General features: G+C 40.2%; 3 protein-coding genes across 3 annotated transcripts; all 3 read right to left on the bottom strand.

Moving 5' to 3' along the window:
- Positions 1-7753: 7753 nt before the first annotated feature.
- On the bottom strand, positions 7754-9332 carry LOC139218315 (neurofilament heavy polypeptide-like). Its single transcript, XM_070849879.1, has 4 exons — positions 9284-9332; positions 8434-8867; positions 8021-8364; positions 7754-7757 (listed from the first exon to the last, which is right to left on the bottom strand). The coding sequence occupies exons 1-4, from the start codon at positions 9330-9332 to the stop codon at positions 7754-7756; spliced, it is 831 nt and encodes a 276-aa protein (XP_070705980.1).
- Positions 9333-11725: 2393 nt separating this feature from the next.
- Positions 11726-12507, bottom strand: LOC139218314 (osteocalcin 2-like). The gene is made up of 2 exons (XM_070849878.1): positions 11900-12507; positions 11726-11729 (listed from the first exon to the last, which is right to left on the bottom strand). Exons 1-2 carry the CDS (start codon positions 12505-12507, stop codon positions 11726-11728), a joined length of 612 nt encoding a protein of 203 aa, XP_070705979.1.
- Positions 12508-13376: 869 nt separating this feature from the next.
- Positions 13377-18473, bottom strand: LOC139218313 (retinitis pigmentosa 1-like 1 protein). Its single transcript, XM_070849877.1, has 4 exons — positions 17979-18473; positions 14527-14703; positions 13606-14352; positions 13377-13502 (listed from the first exon to the last, which is right to left on the bottom strand). Exons 1-4 carry the CDS (start codon positions 18471-18473, stop codon positions 13377-13379), a joined length of 1545 nt encoding a protein of 514 aa, XP_070705978.1.
- Between the last annotated feature and the right edge of the window lie 3215 nt (positions 18474-21688).

Below are 21688 nucleotides of genomic sequence, written 5' to 3'. Positions count from 1 at the left end.
AATCTCCTCTCCTGCAGATACACCTTCTTCTCCAGACTCTCCTCCTCTGTCATTTTCACTAGTCTCATTCCCTGTCATTTCAGGCTCTTCTCCTGTTTCCGGTTCTTTAATCCCATCTCCTGCTGTTGCAGCCTCTCTGTAGTCTTCATCTGTGGCTCTCGACTCCCCAGTACTTTTATTTTCAGCCTCTTCCGATTCTTCTCCAGTTGTTTCACCATCTCCTAGTTCCTCATTATGAAGTGTATTATCTTCTCCCTCATCTTTTTCTTCTTCTCTCACAAAATCTTCAGTGGCGCTGCTCTCTGCATTTTTTTCATGTGATTCTGTCTCTTGAAGCATTTCAACATGTTCCGTCTCACTTGATATCTCATTTTCATCGGCAGTCCCTTCATCTCCCACACTTTCATCTACAGTCTCTCTCTCATGCTTCGTTTGTGATTCATTACTGTTTGTAACCATTGAAGAATCCTCCTCTGCAGTTTCTTTAGCGTCTGTTGTTGCATTTTTTACCGATTCACTTTCATTTGTGGCTGATTCATTGCTCTCTTCCTCTGATTCATTTTCAGTCACAGCTTTGGAGCTTTCTTCTCTTGCAGATTCAGGATCAGCTTCTAGATCATCATCCTTTTTCACAAGTTCCTCTCCTTCTGTGGCTTCTTCCATATCCTCTTCATCTGATTCATTATCAGCTGTACTGATTTCCTCGTCATCTGAATTGTCTTTTTCTGTGGTTGTGACTCCTTCAGCTGTCTCCTCCCTGGTGTCATCCTCACTTAGATCATCCGTCTCTTTTTCTGTAGCAGTTTCATCTTCAGATTTTGCTGCTCCCGCTGGTTCTGTTGACAGTTCATCAGCTGTGGTATCATTCTCCTCTGCAGTCTCATCTTTATTTGTAGTGGCATCTTCTGCTGAAATGTCACTGGTGACAGGATTCTCTTCTTCGTCTTCTTTGTCAGATTCATCTTCAGCTGTGGCTTCAACAGCAGTTTCTTCTGCTGCAGTTTCTTCATCTTCATCACTCTCTCCATTTGGTTCATCTTCACTTGTGTCTTTTTCTACAACCATCTCATTTTCAGTTGCTGCTTCATTGGATTCTTCCTTAGATGATTCGTCAGCTGTGTCATTGTTCACATCTGCAGACTCATCTGCACTTGTGGAAGCAAGCGTTTCTTCATCATTGCCTGTCTCTTCTTCCACAGCTTCATCGTTGTCAGATTCATGTTCACTTGTGGCTACCACAGTGGTCTCTTCTGCATTGTCATCCACAGCCTCTTCCTTAAGTTTATCTTCACTGATGGCAGCAATCTCCTCTGCATCATCAACTGTCTCCTTTTGTTCAACAAGCTCATCTTCAGCTGTTGTTTCTTCAGCTGATTCCTTTGATAATTCTTCACCTGTGGCATCATTATACTCTGTAGTTTCATCTTCATTCATGGTGGCATCTAAACAGTCTTCTGAGTCATCACCACTGGTGGCAGCAGTCTCTTCCTCATCTTCAATTGTGCCTGCTCCCACAGCCTCCTCTCTGTCAGATTCACATCCAGATTCATGTTCAGTTGTGTCTTCCACATTTTCATCTCCAGCCATGGCAGCTTCAGCAGCTTCTTTCGATTCATCTTCACTTGGAGCTGCTTTTTCTTCAGCAATCTCATCTTCACTTTCTGCCTTTTCAACTGTTTCCTTTGATGATTCATCAGCTGTGGCTGTGTCCTCATTCTCCTCTGCAGACTCATCTGCTGTGGAGGAATCAACTGCCTCTGCTTCCACAGCCTCATCTTTGTCAGATTCATGCTCAGATTCATGTTCAGTCATGTCATTTTCTGCTGCATTGTCATCTTCAGCTGTGGAGGCTTCAGCAGCCACGTCGTTTGATTCATCCTCACTTGTGACGGCTATCTTTTTTTCTTCAGAAATCTCATCCTCAGTTGTTGCTGACTCAGTTAGTTCCCTTGATGATTCATCGGGTGAGGCTGTGCCATCGCTCTCAGCTACAGAACTATCTGCAGTGGTGGCAGGAATATCTTCTTCACTTTCGACCATCTCTGCTTCCACAGCCTCGTCCTTGTCTGATTCATCTTCAGTTCTGGCTGCCACATCAGCCTCTTCTGCTTCTGCAATCTCATCTTCAGCAGTGGTGGCTTCAGCAGCCTCTTCCTTCACCTCATCCTCACTTGTCACAACAATCTCCTTTTCAACGACGAGCTCATCTTCAGTTTCTGCCTCTTCTACTGGTTGCTTTGAGAATTCCTCAGCTGTGGCATTGTTCTCACCTGCCTTCATCAGCTGCTCTGTCTTCATTCCCCTCTGCAGAATTATCTGCATTGTTGGTAGCAATCTTTTTTTTATCACCAACCATGACCTTTTTGCCCCGTCTTTGCCAAATCCATGTGTAGTTGTTGCTTCCTCTTCTGTAAATTCATTTTCATCTTTATTTGAAATGGCTTCCATACTCTCTGCAGAATCATCATTACTGATGGCAGCAATTTCTTCTCTTTTTTCAACTGCCCCCACCTTCACGCCCTCCTCTTTGTCAGATTGGTGTTCATTTGACGAGACCTCATCAGTCTCTTCTGCATTTTCATCCTCAACTGTGACTGAATACTTTGTATCTTCGACTGATGTTTCATTTTCAGTCATGGATGCTTCAGCTTCTTCTGACTTTTCTTCTGTGTCTGCATCACTTTCCACTCTTTCATCGTCTGTTGTGCTTATTTCTTCATTATCAACAGGAGATGCTTTTGCTGTTTCTTCAGCAATATTCTGTTCAGACAATTTTTTAATGGTATCTACTTCTGTGTCATTGGTTTCAGACATATCATCTTGGCCTGCATCTTGACACACTGCTTTCTTTTCATCTGCTGCAACTGTCTGTATGCAAAAGTCATCTTCAGTGTTAAGGCTTTCTTCATCCTCTTCTACTTCTTTTACAGCATTTACAAGAACTTTTTCTACAAGTGTTTCTGCTGCTTTTCTTTTAGTATCACTTTCAGAGCTAGTACAGTTGATTGCCTGTGTATTGTTAGGGTCACTGTTCTTCTTCAACAGAAACCTTTTTAGATCAAAGTCCATGATAATAGGTGCAGTCTTCATAACTTCTGCAGGGAGTGGTAGCCTAGATGTAATTTCTTTCTCACTGCACGTTTCACAAGGACAGTTTTCATCGTCATTTTCACTGCGCTGGTCACTGTAAGTTGTGCCTGTTGCTGAATCATCACTTTTTTCTTCTTGAGGATCAAATGATTGTTTGAGCATAATCTTGAGCCTCCGTCTTCTCTCTCCCGTTTGTGTTGTTGAAGCACGGGACATGGATTCTTTAGGAGGTCTTGGAAGGCCTGCTCGACCTTGAATTTTCCTCAGTTCTCTGTCTAGACTTCTTTGGATTCTTTTGTGGACCTCAGTTTCAAGTTCACTTATCATCATGTCAAGTTGCTCATTATCATCCAAGTTCCATCGGACTTTGAACTCTTTCATTGCGTTGATATAATGTGTCATGAACTGCTTTTCTATTCTGGTTAATAAGGTTAAGACCCAAACAGGATCAGGATCCTGAGAAATCCTTTTGTCTAATTTTGCTCTTTGAACAAGGGAAGGACTCTCAGAGCTGGTGTCCTCTTGACATTCTGTGTCAACTTTCTCTGGAAGTTTTTGGTCATTGCTGTCATTTCCTGAACACTTGTTTGAGGAGGGTGGTGTTTCAGGTAATTCTAGCAGATTCTCATTGCTTCTAATAGTGTCATCTGTTGCTTGATCATCTTCCTTTTGTTTTTCCTCATACATTCCTTCTTCTTGTCTCTCACATGTCCATTGACAATCTGCCTCTGCTTCACCTTCATCGTCTTCTTGTGCTTTCTTTAACATATCCGTGCTGTTATGCGGTTGAGCTGCGTCACCATTTGCTCCGTCACTACTCTTCCCCGAGCCTGTGGAGCCACTGTTGACATCAACACCAGAGGATGAGGCATGATTGAATTCATCATCCACAGAATGGTGATCATCCTTCTTAAATACTAGTTCATTTTCTGGAGGATCGCAAAGCCAAAGAGACTGAAGAATATTCATTAGCTCTTGGTATCTTTGATCCTTTTCATTTGCATTTTTAGGATAATGGTCTATTAACTGCAGCTTCACAAGGCAATCAAGAAGACCTCTGGCTGAAGTACTTAATTTACGTCCATACACTGGAGAAATTTCTGGTAAACTGTTGCATCTGTCAAGCTTTGGATTTAAAAGTACTTTCATTACCTGTATAGAGGAGTTAAATACTTTTGAAACATCATCTCTCTGAGTACAGGTATCATCTGCTTTTAGTGTCTCTGTGCTAGTTTGGCAGTCCTTATTAGGAACACTGTTCATTGCAACTCCTTCATTTGTGTTTTCTGTATCCTCAGCTGCAGCGTCCTCATTGTTTTCATTATCCTCCATTCTATTAGATTCCTCTGTTGTGTGACCAGTTTTTTGTTCATCACAGTTGTCTTTAAATTCCTCCATGTCATACATATCACGGTCTGTTATTATTGTTTTCAGCCACTCATGCACAACCTCAGTAGAGGATGCATTTGGCAGGTTAGATGGGACCAGCTCAAAGTCATCAGCATTTGTGCTCTTGTGTCTGCATTTGCTGCTTTTCTCACTTTTGTTATCAGTGACACTGCCTATGTCTGCAGCTTCTAATGGACCATTTGTTATCTTCTTAGACACATTGGGCTCTCCAGTGGCCGGAGTCTCGCAGATGTCTTTGACAATATCTGAACTGGACAGAGTTTGTGACAAATCACTTTCACTGGAACCTGTGTGACAAATCACATGATGTTTATTTCCTTCTTGTGGCTGTGCAGTTTGACAGGTTTCTGACACAGCAGGATTTGCAGCCGACTTTGGTTTGGGAAGGACCTTTGCAGTTGTATTCCTTGTGTCTTGCTTACTTGACTTCCTTGTCTTAGAGTGACAACTGCTCTTGTCAACTGTATGTTCATGTTTCTCTTCATGCAAATCAGACGTGGGTTTACTTTTGTCTTCAGGATTCACAACCCCTGTATTTATTGGAGAAACACTGGTCTTCTCCTCAGTGGTAACATCAACAGCTGTTGAAATACCAGTTACTTTGGATTTCTGAGATCTCTTAGACAAATTTGACTTGACTGATAAAGAACTTTTTGGTCGCCCCTCACTTTTCTTTTCTTTTACCTCAGACATTGTTGACTTTTTTGAATGTACTGAAACTGTAGACTTTGGTGATTCTGTAGGTGCTCGGTCTTCACTTTCCTCAATTGTTACATCTGGGACTTCAGACATAAACATTTCAGATCGATTGGATTTTGTTGACACAGGACTATGTGTTCTCCCCTCTTTTTCATGAGTATTTCCATCAGCAGGACAATCAGAAATTTTTGATTTCTTTGATTTCGCAGACTTTGCAGACATGGTACTTGGGGGTCTCACAGATTTATCTTCAGCATTTTCTTCATTAGGAATGTCTGGACAAGGAATTTCAGGAGATGTTAATTTCTTTGATTTCATTGAATTATTTGATTTTCCTGATTTAGTTGACATTGCACTACTTGCTTTTGCATCAGTCTCTTCATCACATCCAGTCCTCTTAGTAGGGTTAAGTCCAGATACGTTGGACTTCATGCTTCTTGCAGAGACGCTCGACTTCACTGACAAAACACTTGAAGTCCTCTCTGTTTGATCTTCCTCTCCGTGTGTTTCAGTTGTCTGCTCAGAAACTTTTGATTTCCTTGATCTCAAAGATAGATCTGATATGGCACTTGGTGTTCTCTCTACAGTTTCCTCACGATCGGCCTCATTTTCCTCAGCTGAAATGTCAGAGGATTTTGAAAGACTCAAAGTTCCTGTAGACTTTAATGATGTATTTGACATGGCACTTTGCCCTCTCTTTTCAACTTCATTCCCACCATCTTCTTCACTGTTTACATTCTGAGGACCATGAGAAGCTTTTGACTTTGTAGATATTGATGTTACATTTGACTTCATTGATTTGACAGACATTGAGCTCATTGCTCTCGCCTCAGCGTCTTCTTCAGTGTTTTTTTCATTGTTAGCTCCATCCTCAGCAGGAACCTCAGAAGCTTTGGATTTCTTTGACACTGCTGAGACATTTGACATTCTTGATTTTGTTGATTTGATGGAAGTACTGCTTGGTGCTCGCTCAATAGTGTCCTCATGATTTTTTTCCCCAGGACTATTGGAGACTTTTGACTTCGTAGACTTTGCAGAAATATTTGACTGTGTTGATTTGGCAGATCTGGCTGATTTACCTGACAGGGTGCTTGGTGGTCTTTGAACAGTTTCTGCATCATTTGCAGTGTTTTCTTCCGAAGGAAATTCACATGCTGTTGTGCTCCTTGATGAAACCGAAATATTTGATTTGGCTGACATTTTGCTAGGTGATCTCTCCTCAGTGTCTGCTTTGATATTTTCCTCACCAGGATTGCCACCAGAAGCCTGAGAAGCAGTGATCCTTGAAGCATTTGACATTACACTTGGTTCTTGCTCTACAGTTTCTTCAGCATTTGCTGTAATTCCTTTGGCAGTCACAGATTCTACAGTAACATTTGATTTGACTGATTTATCAGACATGCAACTCGGCGCTCTCTCTTTGTTTTCCTCTTGAGCACTTCCTTCCCCTGAAAATGCATCTTTTGATCTTTGAGATAATGCTGAAGCATCTGACATTGCACATCTGTCTGACATAGCACTGGCTGCTCTCTCTACAGTTTTGTCATGTGCTGCAACATAGTCTTCAACTGGAACATCTGAGACTTTTGACTTGCTTGATCTTACTGACATGCCTGACTGTGTGGATTTGGCTGACATTACACTCAGTGCTCTCTCTTGAGTTTCTTCTTCACCACTCTCTTCATCACAAATGTCAGTCGTTTTGCCAGAAGAAAGCTCAGTATTTGATTTAACAGAATTATCTGACGCATGGGACATTGCTGATTTTGCCGACAAGGCGCTAGGGGCCCTGTTTGTAGTTTCTTTGTGTTCAGCCACATCATCAGTAGTAACACAGGGGGCTTGTGATTTAATAGATCTTTCAGAAACATGAGATTGAGCTGATTTGACTGACATGCAGCTTGTTGCTCTTTCTTCAGTTTGTTCTATATCATTTTCTTCACTGGGGCTGTCAAAGCTTTCTTCAGCTGGACCATCAGAACATTTAGACTTTTTTGATCTGGCAGAAATATTTGACTTGACTGACTGAGCTGACACTGAGCTCACTCTCCATTCGTTCTCTGCATCAGCAATTTCTGTACTGTGTTCAGAGGGCATGTCAGAAGCTTTTGATTTCTTAGACACTGCTGAAATATTTGACTTTGCTGATCTGGCTGACATATTGCTTGGAGCTCTCTCTCCATGTTCCTCCTGATCAGACATATTTTCTTCAGCTGGACCATTCAGTATTTTTGACTTAGTAGATTTTGCAGAAATAGTGGACTTTGCAGTTTTGGCTGACATGGCACTGAGTGCTCTCTCTTGAGTTTCCTCTTCACCATCTCCTTCATCAGGAATGTCAGTGGTTTTGCCAGAAAGTACTTTAGAAGCATTTGATTTTGCAGAAACCTGTGACTTTACTGATTTAGCTGACAAAGCACTAGGTGCTCTCTCTGCTGACTTAATAGATATTTCAGACACATGTGACTGGACTGATTCGGCTGACAAGCGGCTTTCCGCTCTTTCTTCAGTCTGCTCTCTGTCATTTTCTTCATCAGGGCTCTCAAAGCTTTCTTCAGCTGGAACACGAGCAGAACATTTTGACCTATTTGATCTTATAGAAATATTTGACTGAACTGACTTGGCAGACATTGAACTCACTGCTCTCACTTCACTCTCTCCTTCAACAACTCTTTCCTCAGGATTGTCAATACTGTCTTCCAAGCAAACTTCAGAGACTTTCGATCTTTTAGATATTGTAGAAACATTTGATTTAGCTGATTTTCTTGATTTTACTGATAGATTGCTTGGAGCTCTCTCTCCATGTTCCTCTTGATCAGACATATTTTCTTCAGCTGGACCATTCAGTGTTTTTGACTTAGAAGATTTTGCAGAAATAGTGGACTTTGCAGTTTTGGCTGACATGGCACTCTGTGCTCTCTCTGCAGACTTAATTGATATTTCAGACACATGTGACTGGACTGATTCAGCTGACAAGCGGCTTTCCGCTCTTTCTTCAGTCTGCTCTCTGTCATTTTCTTCATCAGGGCTCTCAAAGCTTTCTTCAGCTGGAACACGAGCAGAACATTTTGACCTATTTGATCTTATAGAAATATTTGACCGAACTGACTTGGCAGACATTGAACTCGCTGCTCTCACTTCACTCTCTCCTTCAACAACTCTTTCCTCAGGATTGTCAATACTGTCTTCCAAGCAAACTTCAGAGACTTTCGATCTTTTAGATATTGTAGAAACATTTGATTTAGCTGATTTTCTTGATTTTACTGATAGATTGCTTGGGGCTCTCTCTCCATGTTCCTCTTGATCAGATATATTTTCTTCAGCTGGACCATCTACAGCTTTTGACTTAGTAGATTTGGCAGAAATAGTGGACTTTGCAGTTTTGGCTGACATGGCACTGAGTGCTCTCTCTTGAGTTTCCTCTTCACCATCTCCTTCATCAGGAATGTCAGTAGTTTTGCCAGAAAGTACTTTAGAAGCATTTGATTTTGCAGAAACCTGTGACTTTACTGATTTAGCTGACAAAGCACTAGGTGCTCTCTCTGCTGACTTAATAGATATTTCAGACACATGTGACTGGACTGATGTGGCTGACAAGCGGCTTTCCGCTCTTTCTGCAGTTTGCTCTCTGTCATTTTCTTCATCAGGGCTCTCAAAGCTTTCTTCAGCTGGAACACGAGCAGAACATTTTGACCTATTTGATCTTATAGAAATATTTGACCGAACTGACTTGGCAGACATTGAACTCACTGCTCTCACTTCACTCTCTCCTTCAACAACTTTTTCCTCAGGATTGTCAATACTGTCTTCCAAGCAAACTTCAGAGACTTTCGATCTTTTAGATATTGTAGAAACATTTGATTTAGCTGATTTTCTTGATTTTACTGATAGATTGCTTGGAGCTCTCTCTCCATGTTCCTCTTGATCAGACATATTTTCTTCAGCTGGACCATTCAGTGTTTTTGACTTAGAAGATTTTGCAGAAATAGTGGACTTTGCAGTTTTGGCTGACATGGCACTCTGTGCTCTCTCTGCAGACTTAATTGATATTTCAGACACATGTGACTGGACTGATTCGGCTGACAAGCGGCTTTCCGCTCTTTCTTCAGTTTGCTCTCTGTCATTTTCTTCATCAGGGCTCTCAAAGCTTTCTTCAGCTGGAACACGAGCAGAACATTTTGACCTATTTGATCTTATAGAAATATTTGACCGAACTGACTTGGCAGACATTGAACTCACTGCTCTCACTTCACTCTCTCCTTCAACAACTCTTTCCTCAGGACTGTCAATACTGTCTTCCAAGCAAACTTCAGAGACTTTCGATCTTTTAGATATTGTAGAAACATTTGATTTAGCTGATTTTCTTGATTTTACTGATAGATTGCTTGGAGCTCTCTCTCCATGTTCCTCCTGATCAGATATATTTTCTTCAGCTGGACCATCTACAGCTTTTGACTTAGTAGATTTGGCAGAAATAGTGGACTTTGCAGTTTTGGCTGACATGGCACTGAGTGCTCTCTCTTGAGTTTCCTCTTCACCATCTCCTTCATCAGGAATGTCAGTGGTTTTGCCAGAAAGTACTTTAGAAGCGTTTGATTTTGCAGAAACCTGTGACTTTACTGATTTAGCTGACAAAGCACTAGGTGCTCTCTCTGCTGACTTAATAGATATTTCAGACACATGTGACTGGACTGATGTGGCTGACAAGCGGCTTTCCGCTCTTTCTTCAGTCTGCTCTCTGTCATTTTCTTCATCAGGGCTCTCAAAGCTTTCTTCAGCTGGAACACGAGCAGAACATTTTGACCTATTTGATCTTATAGAAATATTTGACCGAACTGACTTGGCAGACATTGAACTCACTGCTCTCACTTCACTCTCTCCTTCAACAACTTTTTCCTCAGGATTGTCAATACTGTCTTCCAAGCAAACTTCAGAGACTTTCGATCTTTTAGATATTGTAGAAACATTTGATTTAGCTGATTTTCTTGATTTTACTGATAGATTGCTTGGAGCTCTCTCTCCATGTTCCTCTTGATCAGACATATTTTCTTCAGCTGGACCATTCAGTGTTTTTGACTTAGAAGATTTTGCAGAAATAGTGGACTTTGCAGTTTTGGCTGACATGGCACTCTGTGCTCTCTCTGCAGACTTAATTGATATTTCAGACACATGTGACTGGACTGATTCGGCTGACAAGCGGCTTTCCGCTCTTTCTTCAGTCTGCTCTCTGTCATTTTCTTCATCAGGGCTCTCAAAGCTTTCTTCAGCTGGAACACGAGCAGAACATTTTGACCTATTTGATCTTATAGAAATATTTGACTGAACTGACTTGGCAGACATTGAACTCACTGCTCTCACTTCACTCTCCCCTTCAACAACTTTTTCCTCAAGATTGTCAATACTGTCTTCCAAGCAAACTTCAGAGACTTTCGATCTTTTAGATATTGTAGAAACATTTGATTTAGCTGATTTTCTTGATTTTACTGATAGATTGCTTGGCGCTCTCTCTCCATGTTCCTCCTGATCAGATATATTTTCTTCAACTGGACCATCTACAGCTTTTGACTTAGTAGATTTTGCAGAAATAGTGGACTTTGCAGTTTTGGCTGACATGGCACTGAGTGCTCTCTCTTGAGTTTCCTCCTCACCATCTCCTTCATCAGGAATGCAAGTGCTAGTAGATTTGACAGAAATAGTTGACTTTGCAGATCTGACTGACAAAGCACTAGGTGCTCTCTCTGCAGACTTAATAGATATTTCAGACACATGTGACTGGACTGATTGGGCTGACAAGCTGCTTTCTGCTCTTTCTTCAGTCTGCTCTCTGTCATTTTCTTCATCAGGGCTCTCACAGCCTCCTTCAGCTGGAACATGAGCAGAACATTTTGACTTATTTGATCTTGTAGAAATATTTGACTGAACTGACTGTATTGACATTGAGCTCACTGATCTATCTTCCGTCTCCCCTTCAATAAGTACTTCTTCAGACGCATCTCCACAGTTTTCAGATGGAATTGCAGAACCTCTTGATTTCTTAGATACTGCTGAAGCATTTGACTTTGCAGATTTAGCAGAGGCAGTTGACATATTGCTTGGAGCTCTTTCTCTAAGTTCAGTATTTTCTTCAGCTGAAACAGTACCGTGCTTTGACTTACTAGATTTAGCAGAAATATTTGATTGTGTTGATTTTGTTGACACACCTGACTGTGCTGATTTCACTGACAGTGCACTTGGTGATCTTTTGCTGGTTTCCTGTTTAGTGTCTCCTTCATTGCAGATGTCATTATCATGTTTAGGAAGGACTTGAGAAGCTTTTGATTTTGTAGAAACTGCAGAGGCATTTGAATTTGCAGATTTTGCTGACATTGCGCTCGTTGCTCGTTCTGCAATTTCTTCATCATCATCATCATCATCATCATCGTTTTCAGACATCAATTTATAGGCTTTTGACCTACTGGATATTGCAGATGATTTTGACTTGACACTAGGTTCTCTCTCAGCCTCATCATGATTGACAGGATTTTCTTCAGCTGAAACACAGGAGAAGCTTGATGTTTCCTCAATCTCATCATAGCAGCTTTCGGCTCTTTTCTCAGTTTGCTCCCCATCATTTACAGCCTCAAGATTGCCAGTTTCTTTTTTCAGAACATCAGATGATTTAGATTTGCTAGATTTTCCAGAAATATTTGACTTCACTGACTTTGCTGATTTGACTGACAGTGTGCTTTGTGGTCTCCCTCCACCGTCCTCTTCAGCATTTCCATCAACAGTTTCTCTTGCATGAAGTTCAGATCTCTTGGATTCTGTAGATCTTGACGATGCATTAGACTTAGCTGACAAAGCACTTGTCGCTCTCTCGATTGGTCTATCTACATCTTCAGCATTTTCTTTATTCATTTTTTCACAGCGTTCTGACTTTCTAGATGTTGCAGATACATCTGACTTGATAGATGTGGCTGACATTGCACTCAGTGTTCTTTCACTTTCTTTATTTTCAGTCTGTTTTTCCTGGGCTGAAAGATCTGATTGATTGTACTCATTATATTTCTCTGATTTTCTAGACCTTGCAGATGCATTTGACTTTATGGATTTTACAGACACGGTACTGGGAGCTCTCTCCACAGTTTCCACTGTGCCCTCCTCATTATCATCTTTGTTTGACGACACTCCTTTACTTGACTTTGCTGATTTTGCTGACATGGCACTAGAGGCTCTTCCTTGACTATCATCCTTGGCATTTTCTTCATCTTGAAGCTTAGATGCTTTTGAATGTGTAGATCTAGCAGAGGTATTTGACTTGGATGACATGGCACTTGGCACTCTCTCTTTATCATGAGACCCTTCAGCTTCCCCTTCTTCCTCAAAATATTCATCAGCATTTTGTGACTTTAATGACACAGTAGAATGTGCACTGCCCTCAGATTTTACCTCTGTATTATCTTTGGATGGAGCTTCAGAAGTGCTAGATGTTTTAGATTTTACAGAAACATTTGACTTCACTGACATTGCACTTTGTGCTCTTTGTCCAGTTTCATTCTCATTTTCTTCATCTGGTATTTGAATGCTCTCCTCTGCAGATGATTCAGATGTTCCTAATTTAGATTCTGCAGAGATGTTTGATGCAGCTGACATGGCACTGGTTGTCCTTTGTTCAGTCTCCTCCTCAGCCTGCTCTTCATCTGGGAGAGAAGACACTCGTGATCCCTTTGATTTAATAGAGGCCTTGGATTTTGATGACATGGAACTTAATACTCGTTCTTCATTTGCATTCTCTGATTTACGTTGCAATTCTGACTTCACTGATTTAACAGACATGTTACTTAATGGTCTTTCTTGTGTTTCTTTGTCATCATGTGCTTGTATTTCTTCAGCTGTAACATCTAAAACATCAGATCTGGATTTTCTGGAGGCATTTGAATGAACTGACATGGCACTTTTGGATCTTTCCGGTACAACTTCTAACTCTGTTTCTTCACACTTATTTGATCTGCCAGAGGCATTTGATTTGACAGACATGGCACTTGATCGATCTCTTTGAATTTCACCTTCTTCTTCACCTTGGGCCTTGATTTGTCCTTTTGTATCATTAGACACTCTGCAATTGCAAGTGTATGATTTTTTGGATTTTCTTGACTTGCTTGAGTGATCTGAAGCGCTGGAGGCTCTATCTGTATGGCTCAGGGATAAATGTGGCACAGCACTTCCAGTCGGCTCTTTCCTTTCAGGATTACTCTCCTGAGAAGAAGCTCCTGAAGCATTTGGCGGGTTGTCATCATCCTCATCATCTTGATTGCCCTCATGGTCTGTTAATATTTCAGCAGAAGCCAATCCTGTTTGTTCTTCTTGCTCTGATGTTTGAGCAGTTTTTACATCAACCTGATCATTTGGGGAACTGTCAACACACACCTTACAGTTGTCCAGTGTGGAGGATTGCAACTCGCACTTAGGTGAGCAAGTGTCACTCCTGATAGTGCAGTACTCTATAGTTTCAGCTGCCTCAACTCTCTGCTTCACACAAGTTTCTCTCTCCACCACTTTTTCTGTATGATCTTCGCTTGACCTAGACATAGTTTGCCTTTCAACCACTGTCTTTCTACAGACCATTGTGTGTGAGGATGCACTTGAGCTGGAAGTTTGAATGCAGCGACTTGCTCCATGTGTCCCTGGGATATTTCTCCTAATGTCATAATCCTGGCAGTGACTGCAGCAGTGAGGACAGTGAGGCTCCTCTCTATGTCTCTGATGGTGCTTGGTAATGTACGCCTCATCTTGATCACCAGCAGAGATGTTTTCAGATTCTGAAAAGCTTTGATCACTTATCTGTGCAAAATAAGGGTTATCAAGTCCTTGGAGGTTGCCACAGGACCTGCCTGTTGTCTTTCTTACTTGTGTCGACCAATGTAGTGTTTCATCATTTTGTAGTCGGAAGCGCACTTTCATTTCCATAGACAAACTGCCATCTTTATTAACACGGACCCGTTTCTCTATATCATCTTCTCTCCTCTCACCATCAGTGTGTGAGCAGGAATCTACATTATCTGGAGAGTCAGTTCCATCTGGTAATGACTTGTCGGATGACAAGTGTCTAGTAGATCTGTTGTCAGATTCCAGTTTTGGATCGACCCTTTTCTTTGGTGGCAGTCCTTCATTTACCATCAATAAAAAAACAAAAAACAAAAAATATGACATTAATCTCTATTACACATTATGTACCATACATTTATACTATGCTGTATATTGCAGATCATTTTCTAAAAAAAAAATTAGTGGAAATAATAATTAATTTTCAAAAACATAGTTCTGAAATTAAGTCTGTGACAACAAACTGTTTGTCATACCCTCGTGACTTTCATTGCAGCCACTGGAGCGTGACTTCACACTCAGCTTCGGAAGTTTGTCTTCAGATGTTTTCCGAAAATTTTCCACAATGGAGGGATGAGAGGGCTCACGTCCCACACAGACAAGGACACTGGGGCACTGCATAAGACTCGGAACACTGTCAATCTGAAACAGGAGTAAAGAAAGTATCGGTTAAGAGCGAGTCTGTTTACTGAATGTACCAAAATAAAGGTGACAAGCATGTTAAAAAAAAGTTTGGATTAAATGCCATGGACATGCCGTAATTTGAAGTAGACGAGGAACAAGATTTCTGGCTGACACTTACTGGAAAACTGGAATTTAAAACATACCCAATCTCTCATCATGTTTTAAGCATGAGATGCATTCTCTGTCTTACAGAGACACTACTAGACCACTTTTTAAAAAGACAAAATAAATCCTTTTTTCTTTCTGCCATTAGTCCTTGTCAACCTTTCTAGGCCCTGTGCGTGTGAGCAAACTGAATGTAGACCACTTAAGAACGTACCACGAGGTGTATCTAGTGCAGTTTTATGACCTTACAGCGTGTAATGTTCCTAATTATACTGGAGATCTGTTCTTCTTTCACACTCACCAGACAACCTGTAAGAAGAATTTCAGAAATGTGTCCTTAAAAAGGCTTCTTTTCTATTCTTCAGTCACACATATGTACTGTTGCCTCGTGTCTCCTATATGATACAGGATGTGCCACTGGGTGGGTATTTGTAACCCTACAGCTGAGTGCATATTGAAACTGTGTTTAAACACTGCAGTGTTGGTGCTATATTATACCCACTAAGGTGGAGAACCTTTTATTACTCAAATAGCATCAAGTACAGGTTTTATGTATTTAATATGGTGTCCAGTAACCAAGTTTTTAAATTTTTGCTAGTCTGATATTATTTTGTAGTCATGTTTTTAGTAGTTTTCTGTTACTAAACATACAGGACTATAGCAAAAAGAAACCATTCATAGGGTAATATTTAATATGAGATGATGAGAATATTTTAATTGGATCTATGTGTCCCTTCTTTTGTGCAGCTGAATACTCTAAATCCCTGCAAGTGAAGGCTGTGCATCAAGCAGTGAGTCAAGAGAAGATAAAGATCCTAATCCAGGATGATCTCAGGGAAACGTCATGAGATGACAGTGCATTCTTGCAGTGGTGAGCTCTCATTTTTACTTGTAAGAGCCTTGGTATTGCTCAGCAGTATTTCAAGCTTGCCTAGTGTGTGAAGGTAGTACATTAAATGGTATAGACAATCATATGAAGTGGTCTGAGCGCTGTAATTCAATAACACAGCTTCATTAGTTTATTTTACTTTAGGGCATCTCCTACTCCCATAACCTATAATGCCAGAGACACATTAAGTTTCTTTTTATGTCTGGTAGAGTTGAAAGGTTTTTAACAAAAGTGGATGGTGAACATGATGCAGGCCAATTATCATCGATGTCATTATTACAGCCTTCTGTCTTATAGGTGATTAGCCTCAATGCTAATCTACAGGGTGAGTGTGTACTGACCTTTATCTCCATACATGCCTAATGTATGTAATGTAGCCCCTAATAAAAGTAGCTACTGTATTTTGATTCTATTGAGTTCCACTTTTGCACTGGGTTGTCTAAGACCGCCTAAGAAGAAGTTAAAAAGATGCTGTTTGGAGATAAATAGTTAAAAAATAATGCTACTCCTTCTACACCTCAAAATAAGGACACACAGATAATACTGTCTTCAATAAAACAATATGTTGATATATATATGTTTAACTTGCATATTTTTATTCTTTATGCAGTGAGGTAGTCTGTAGAGCAAATAGATTGTATAAAATGCTGCGTTTTCGATTTATTTCATTTATGCAAGTGTCCCTTTACATTTTCATGTCTCTTAATATTGAGCACTGCTGCTTCTGTTAACTACTGACTGCTGTGAAACTCAAGAGAAAACATGTAGAAGAAAATATTGAGAGTTATTTTGCTCATGAGCAGTCAGTTTTGATGAAAGTGCAGTTTTACATTTTAAATCCACTGTTGGCAAAGGCAGATGAATGGCTTCATTCGTGGTCACACAAAGCCCAGGTGAAGATAATTAATTGCCACTGTGGAAGGCACATTTCTGAGACACCTCTGGTATCAAAGTAGAGAGAGTGGAGTTTCAACATTGACCTGTTTTTCCTCTCTCAAAAATAGCTCTGATTTGACCAAGATTAATGGAGTTTGGAGAGATAACCACAATCTAAATGTGTGTGTGTGTGTGTGTGTGTGTGTGTGTGTGTGTGTATTAGGGAATATCCCTTTTTCATTTCGTCATGAACACACAAAAATCTAGACTTTAGATAATAACAAACTACTAAGAGCAAACTAAATGAGACTGATGTTGTTTGAACATATTTGTTGTTTAAATGCACACGCTAGAGTCGTTAGCAGTGTTTCCTCCTAGATTAAATTACTATTCTGGCAAAAGAAACAGAGCAGTCAAACCAAATGAAGCAGCATATTATGTGGATTTGGATGCCACCTAAATCGGATAATGGATGTTTCTGTGTATTTCAGTGCAATTTTAGAGCACAAGGTAGATTTTCCATTTTCAGAAATGCTTTGGCACAGCATGGAATAGTTGCTTATAGATGGGAAAGGATTTCAAAGTGAGAATAAATCATCCTCTTATTGTAAAAAAAACAGGGGCATCTTTCAGAGGGCTTTAACTATCCAATGTCCTTATTTATTTCCATGACAAAAGATGCAGCTAAAATAATTTTTAATGTGTAATTTACAGAGGAAGATAAGTAATAATAGATAGATAGATAGATAGATTTTTCCATTATAAAACCTTATAGCAGCTGGTAAAAAAGACTTCCTGTATCTCTCAGAATTGCACCTTACTTACTATTGGTATTGTGATCCTTTCACTCTGCTGTTTTCTACTGACTTAAAAGTTTTTGATATTCAGCATTCCACATTATCATTTGTTTGTGCTCAGTAAGCTACAATTCTATATTAAAAGGTTCTCTGCCATGTGTCATTTGCAGTGGGGCTGATAGTTAACAAAGCTCTCCACTTGATTTAGCAGGGAATCAGTCCTGTCACTAGAGGCCTCTCTTTCACTCTTGTTTTCAATCTCTTACACGGCACTGTGTGACTACACTTTAAACCAACACTTTTTGAAAGCCAAATTAAAGTAGAGAAATGCAAATCATAGTACTTCTGTTAATATCCAATTAGGCCATCTTTTTCAATTCATTTAAACATAAGGGAAGGTTGAGTACAGAAACGTCCTCTTGGAAACAGCAGTTTCTTGAAGACACATCAGAATAAAATCTCAAACAACTCCTCTGCCCCCAAACTCTATGTAGGTTAGAGAATACCAAGAAAAAACTAAACATATCTTTAAATAATCAGCTAGTTCCAGGTGTTTATGACCTCACCTTGCGGCCCTCCAGAGTGTACAGCTTCCTGATGTGGTACTGCATGAACTCAGAAACTTCCTCTAAGAAAAGCCCAAAACTGCGTAGACTCCTGCGGTGTAGGACGATGGTCTTCCTGAGTGACGGATTGCTGTTCTTCACCAGCACCACCCTCTTATTGTACCTGTGATGCTGATGAATGTGGCGGCCTTGGCTTGAATGTGCCACAGGGTGCTCCTCAGGCCTGGTCGGTGGCCTGAGAGCATACTGGTGCGAATGATGATGCTGATATGGTGTATGAATGTGACACAAAGGTGTGACCTGTGTCTCTAATGCGTCCAGGGTCTGGGCATGTCTATACTCAGAGCAAAGGTAGCATTCCTCCAGAGGTTCATGATGGGCCACTATGCCATGCTGGGGGATCCTGGGAAACCGGCTAGTGTGGACAAAAGCCTTATGGGAGCCTTCACCGCCTACAGCATTGAAGCAATGGAAGTTGCGTTTGTGGGAGGACATTTTGGATGGTAGTCTCTCTGCTCTGGATGAAGGATGGTCTCAGGTGAGCAGAAGAGGAGGGCAGGTCAACACAGGCAAGGGGGGTTTCTTGATTCTTTTATGCTGCCAAGGGGAAGGTGTTGCACCACACATCTGCATGGCTCCCACTCATCCCAGGCTGAAGGAGAAATAAAAATAAGAGGTGAAAAAAAAACCAGTACAGGTTGAAGAACAAGCTAGAATGCGACTTAAGGTGATTAAATGTTCAAGGCAAACAAAAACATGATAGAAATACAGTAGCTGTTTCCTTCACATGCAACTTTTTATCCAAGGATAATCTGTGTGCAGACAGCGAATTTACTTGGATGTACATGTCTACTTTAGCTTTTCCTGGAGTGTAGCTCCTCAATGTCTTTTCTAAAGTACTTAAGTCTAAAGTAGTATCTAAACATGTTTGATGAGGGCTGACATTAGGCCCGTCTGAAAAAGAAAATCCTTCCATAGAGACACCTTTAGTGCTTTAATCAGTATAATACCGTTTATCTTGTGTCCAGAAGTACAAAGTCAAAGACAACTGGATTTGCTGTTTTATTCCTGAAGTTGTTTCGTCACTGATCTAAGAATCTCAGTTCAAGATTTAGTACTTCTTGATATCTTAAACTCACCTGGATGACTGAGAATCTTTGTAAACATTAATCTTGTAGACAATTATTTTCTTGGTGTTAGTTCAGAGACTTGAATGCTCTCATACACTTTTTCATAGTCACTATAGACTTGTTTACTGTATATTATGTTATTATACTGTTCGACAGAAAACAGACAAATGTATCCAAACTGAGAATAGATTTGTTCACACTTTAGCAGCTGTTGAAATCCCTCACCAATGCAATTATCTACTACATTTTTTAGTGGCATACACATGACATGGTTGTTATATATTGTATGTGCAGACTGCTGAGAAGATCAAAGAGTAAATGGAGATAGGGATAATGAGGATACAACCACAAATAAAGCCTCCAACTGACTTTAAATAATGAGCTTAAGTCTGTGCTAGCAGTGAAAGTGGACATTACCTCAGCAATTGTCACTGTCACTGAAGAAAAGACATTCTTATCCAGCTTTTCCTGCAACCAATAACGCAAGGATTACCCATAAAAAGCAGCAATATCAGCAATAAGCACAATGACTTCTTACTGTGACAATACTAGGAGGTAAAGACAATTCATTGTTTACTGATGGAAAGGGATGCAAGCCCACTATGAAATGCAAATAAAAATGAGTCAAATTGGGGGGGCTAAGAAATAGGCTAAGCTTGACTGACACACATACAGAACAGGTTTGGCGGTTGTCCTTGTTCTTGTATTAACAATGTTGTAAATGCACTTGTAAAGCAGCATGTGTTTACTCCAGCTGAATATTTTGGCTGAGAAAACTGACAACTGTAAACACTCTTATGCCATGTTGTCAACCTTTAAGTCTTCAGGTTGAACCTTCATTATATCCAGGGTGTCTTTATTTATAGCATACAAAAGCACTGTTTAGAATATAACCTGAGTAGAAATAGTTATACATCAAGTATATATAATCCAGGATTATGGAGCACAGAAAAAACGTATATATATAGTGAAGTTTTTAATACATTATTCTGTCAATGATGTTATAATATCTATATATCATCTGTGTCATACAGTAAAATAGCCCTGTATGGTCATACTGGATGCTGACATTGTCCGTCATGTTTTTCATGATCTCAGGATCAAGCCAAAGCATAGGACTAAATATAAATTATAAAAATGCAGGGCCACCGATAGAAATTATAACTAATTTCCATGTAATAATATGATTTTAGTGATTTTTTTGCAGGATGCCAACATTACAAGTGCCACAGGAGGATGTGATATTAAAAGTGCAGAGAGGGTATACAGGGCAGTTGTATGTAAGGAAAACTACTCTCCAGCTATTGTCTACTCTAGTTGCAGAATGTAGTTATTTCAATGTATGAAATGTCTCTTCAACATGGCAGAGACAATTATCCTGCAAACTAGCCTCTGCTAAGCAAAATAAGTCCCTGTTTTAACCGTGGACAACAAATACAAAAAGTATTTTTCTTTATTCACCATGATCAGGAAACATGTGTGGCCTTGGATCCCTAGAATAATGCTACTTATCCCTAAGGTGTCATGTTTGCCAACTGAGGCTCCTAAAAGGGCTCAAACAAGGAAAATAAAAATCACATCCTGCATACAGACCAGCCTGAGTTCATCCAGTTTACCATGGATTATTGCATCCTTTCTTCCTTTCTGAATCAAACTACTACACAAACTACTGCCCAACATGATTTAAATTTTAACTTAAATGTATCTTTTGACAGTGCTGTTTCTTGTGTTACTGTTTTCAGCTATAAGTGCATGTTTCTATTGCTATGCAAATACCATTTAATGTACAAAAGCTAAAGCAGTCCAGCCACAATATATCTATGAACTAGGCATTTATACTCACATGTTCCACAATCATAAAAGACTTGAATGGAAAAGTAGTTCCAAACCACAGCATGTAAGATGTAAACTCCCAAAGAAACAGCAGAGCTATTGCAAGCAGAGAAACGAGAAACCAGTTCAAAAGCCTCCCTCCAGAAGCAGGCCTACCTGCTAATCAGATACATGGGAAGCTAAGGATAGAATGAAAAGCCTTGCTAATCACTCTGAGACTGCACTGAAATCTGCTGAGGCTTTGGACACATGACTTGGACTTCACCATTGCATAAAGGGAGTTAAACACGAAAGCAGTTGAAGGCTCAGTGTTCAATGACTAGGCATAATGTTCCTTCCTTAATTTGCCACCCTTTGTCCCTTCAGTCAGTGTTATATGGCTGTAGTTTTTGCTGTTTTGTCTCTTGCTTTAGTGATACACCTGAGCGAGATATCAAAACATGCAAAATACTAACATTTCTTATTACATACTAACTGGTCTTGCTATAGCATAAATGGTTGTCATTATGTGTCAGCCCTGTGACTCACTGGCGACCCGTCCAGGGTGTACCCCGCCTCTCGCCAAATGTCAGCTAACCAGCGATCCTTAAGGATATGCAGTATGGATGAATGAATGAGGACAAAAGAAACTTCACTGGACTTCACTGGACTCATCTACAAAACTCACCTGCATTATAACCATTGTATTTTGACAGTAACAGTGTCAAGTCAAGAAAAAGCGAGTTAAATCCATAACTATCAGAGGAC

This window comes from Pempheris klunzingeri, chromosome 18 (assembly GCF_042242105.1).
Source record: "Pempheris klunzingeri isolate RE-2024b chromosome 18, fPemKlu1.hap1, whole genome shotgun sequence".
In the NCBI taxonomy this organism is placed as follows: Eukaryota; Metazoa; Chordata; class Actinopteri; order Acropomatiformes; family Pempheridae; genus Pempheris; species Pempheris klunzingeri.
The sequence above is the reverse complement of the archived record's forward strand: the minus strand, read 5'-3'. Positions and strand labels throughout refer to the sequence as shown.

Bases quoted from the DNA above. Each gene is read 5' to 3' on its own strand.
- LOC139218315 (XM_070849879.1), bottom strand. From the start codon at position 9,332: ATGAAGAAAATGACAGAGAGCAAACTGAAGAAAGAGCGGAAAGCCGCT. The intron at 8,868-9,283 runs GTCAGCCGAATC...CTCGTGTTCCAG, and splicing joins GAAAGAGCGGAAAGCCGCTT to CTGAAGAAAGCTTTGAGAGC. The intron at 8,365-8,433 runs GTTTCTACAATA...GACAATCCTGAG, and splicing joins GAAAATCAGCTAAATCAAAT to GAAAGAGTTGTTGAAGGAGA.
- LOC139218314 (XM_070849878.1), bottom strand. From the start codon at position 12,507: ATGTCATCCAAGTCAAATACCTCTGCTAGATCTACACATTCAAAAGCA.
- LOC139218313 (XM_070849877.1), bottom strand. From the start codon at position 18,473: ATGTCCTCCCACAAACGCAACTTCCATTGCTTCAATGCTGTAGGCGGT. The intron at 14,353-14,526 runs AGTTTGTTGTCA...TTTTTATTGATG, and splicing joins GTCACGAGGGTATGACAAAC to GTAAATGAAGGACTGCCACC. The intron at 13,503-13,605 runs GTGTGTGTTGAC...AAATATTAACAG, and splicing joins CCACACTGGACAACTGTAAG to ACCATGAGGGCAATCAAGAT.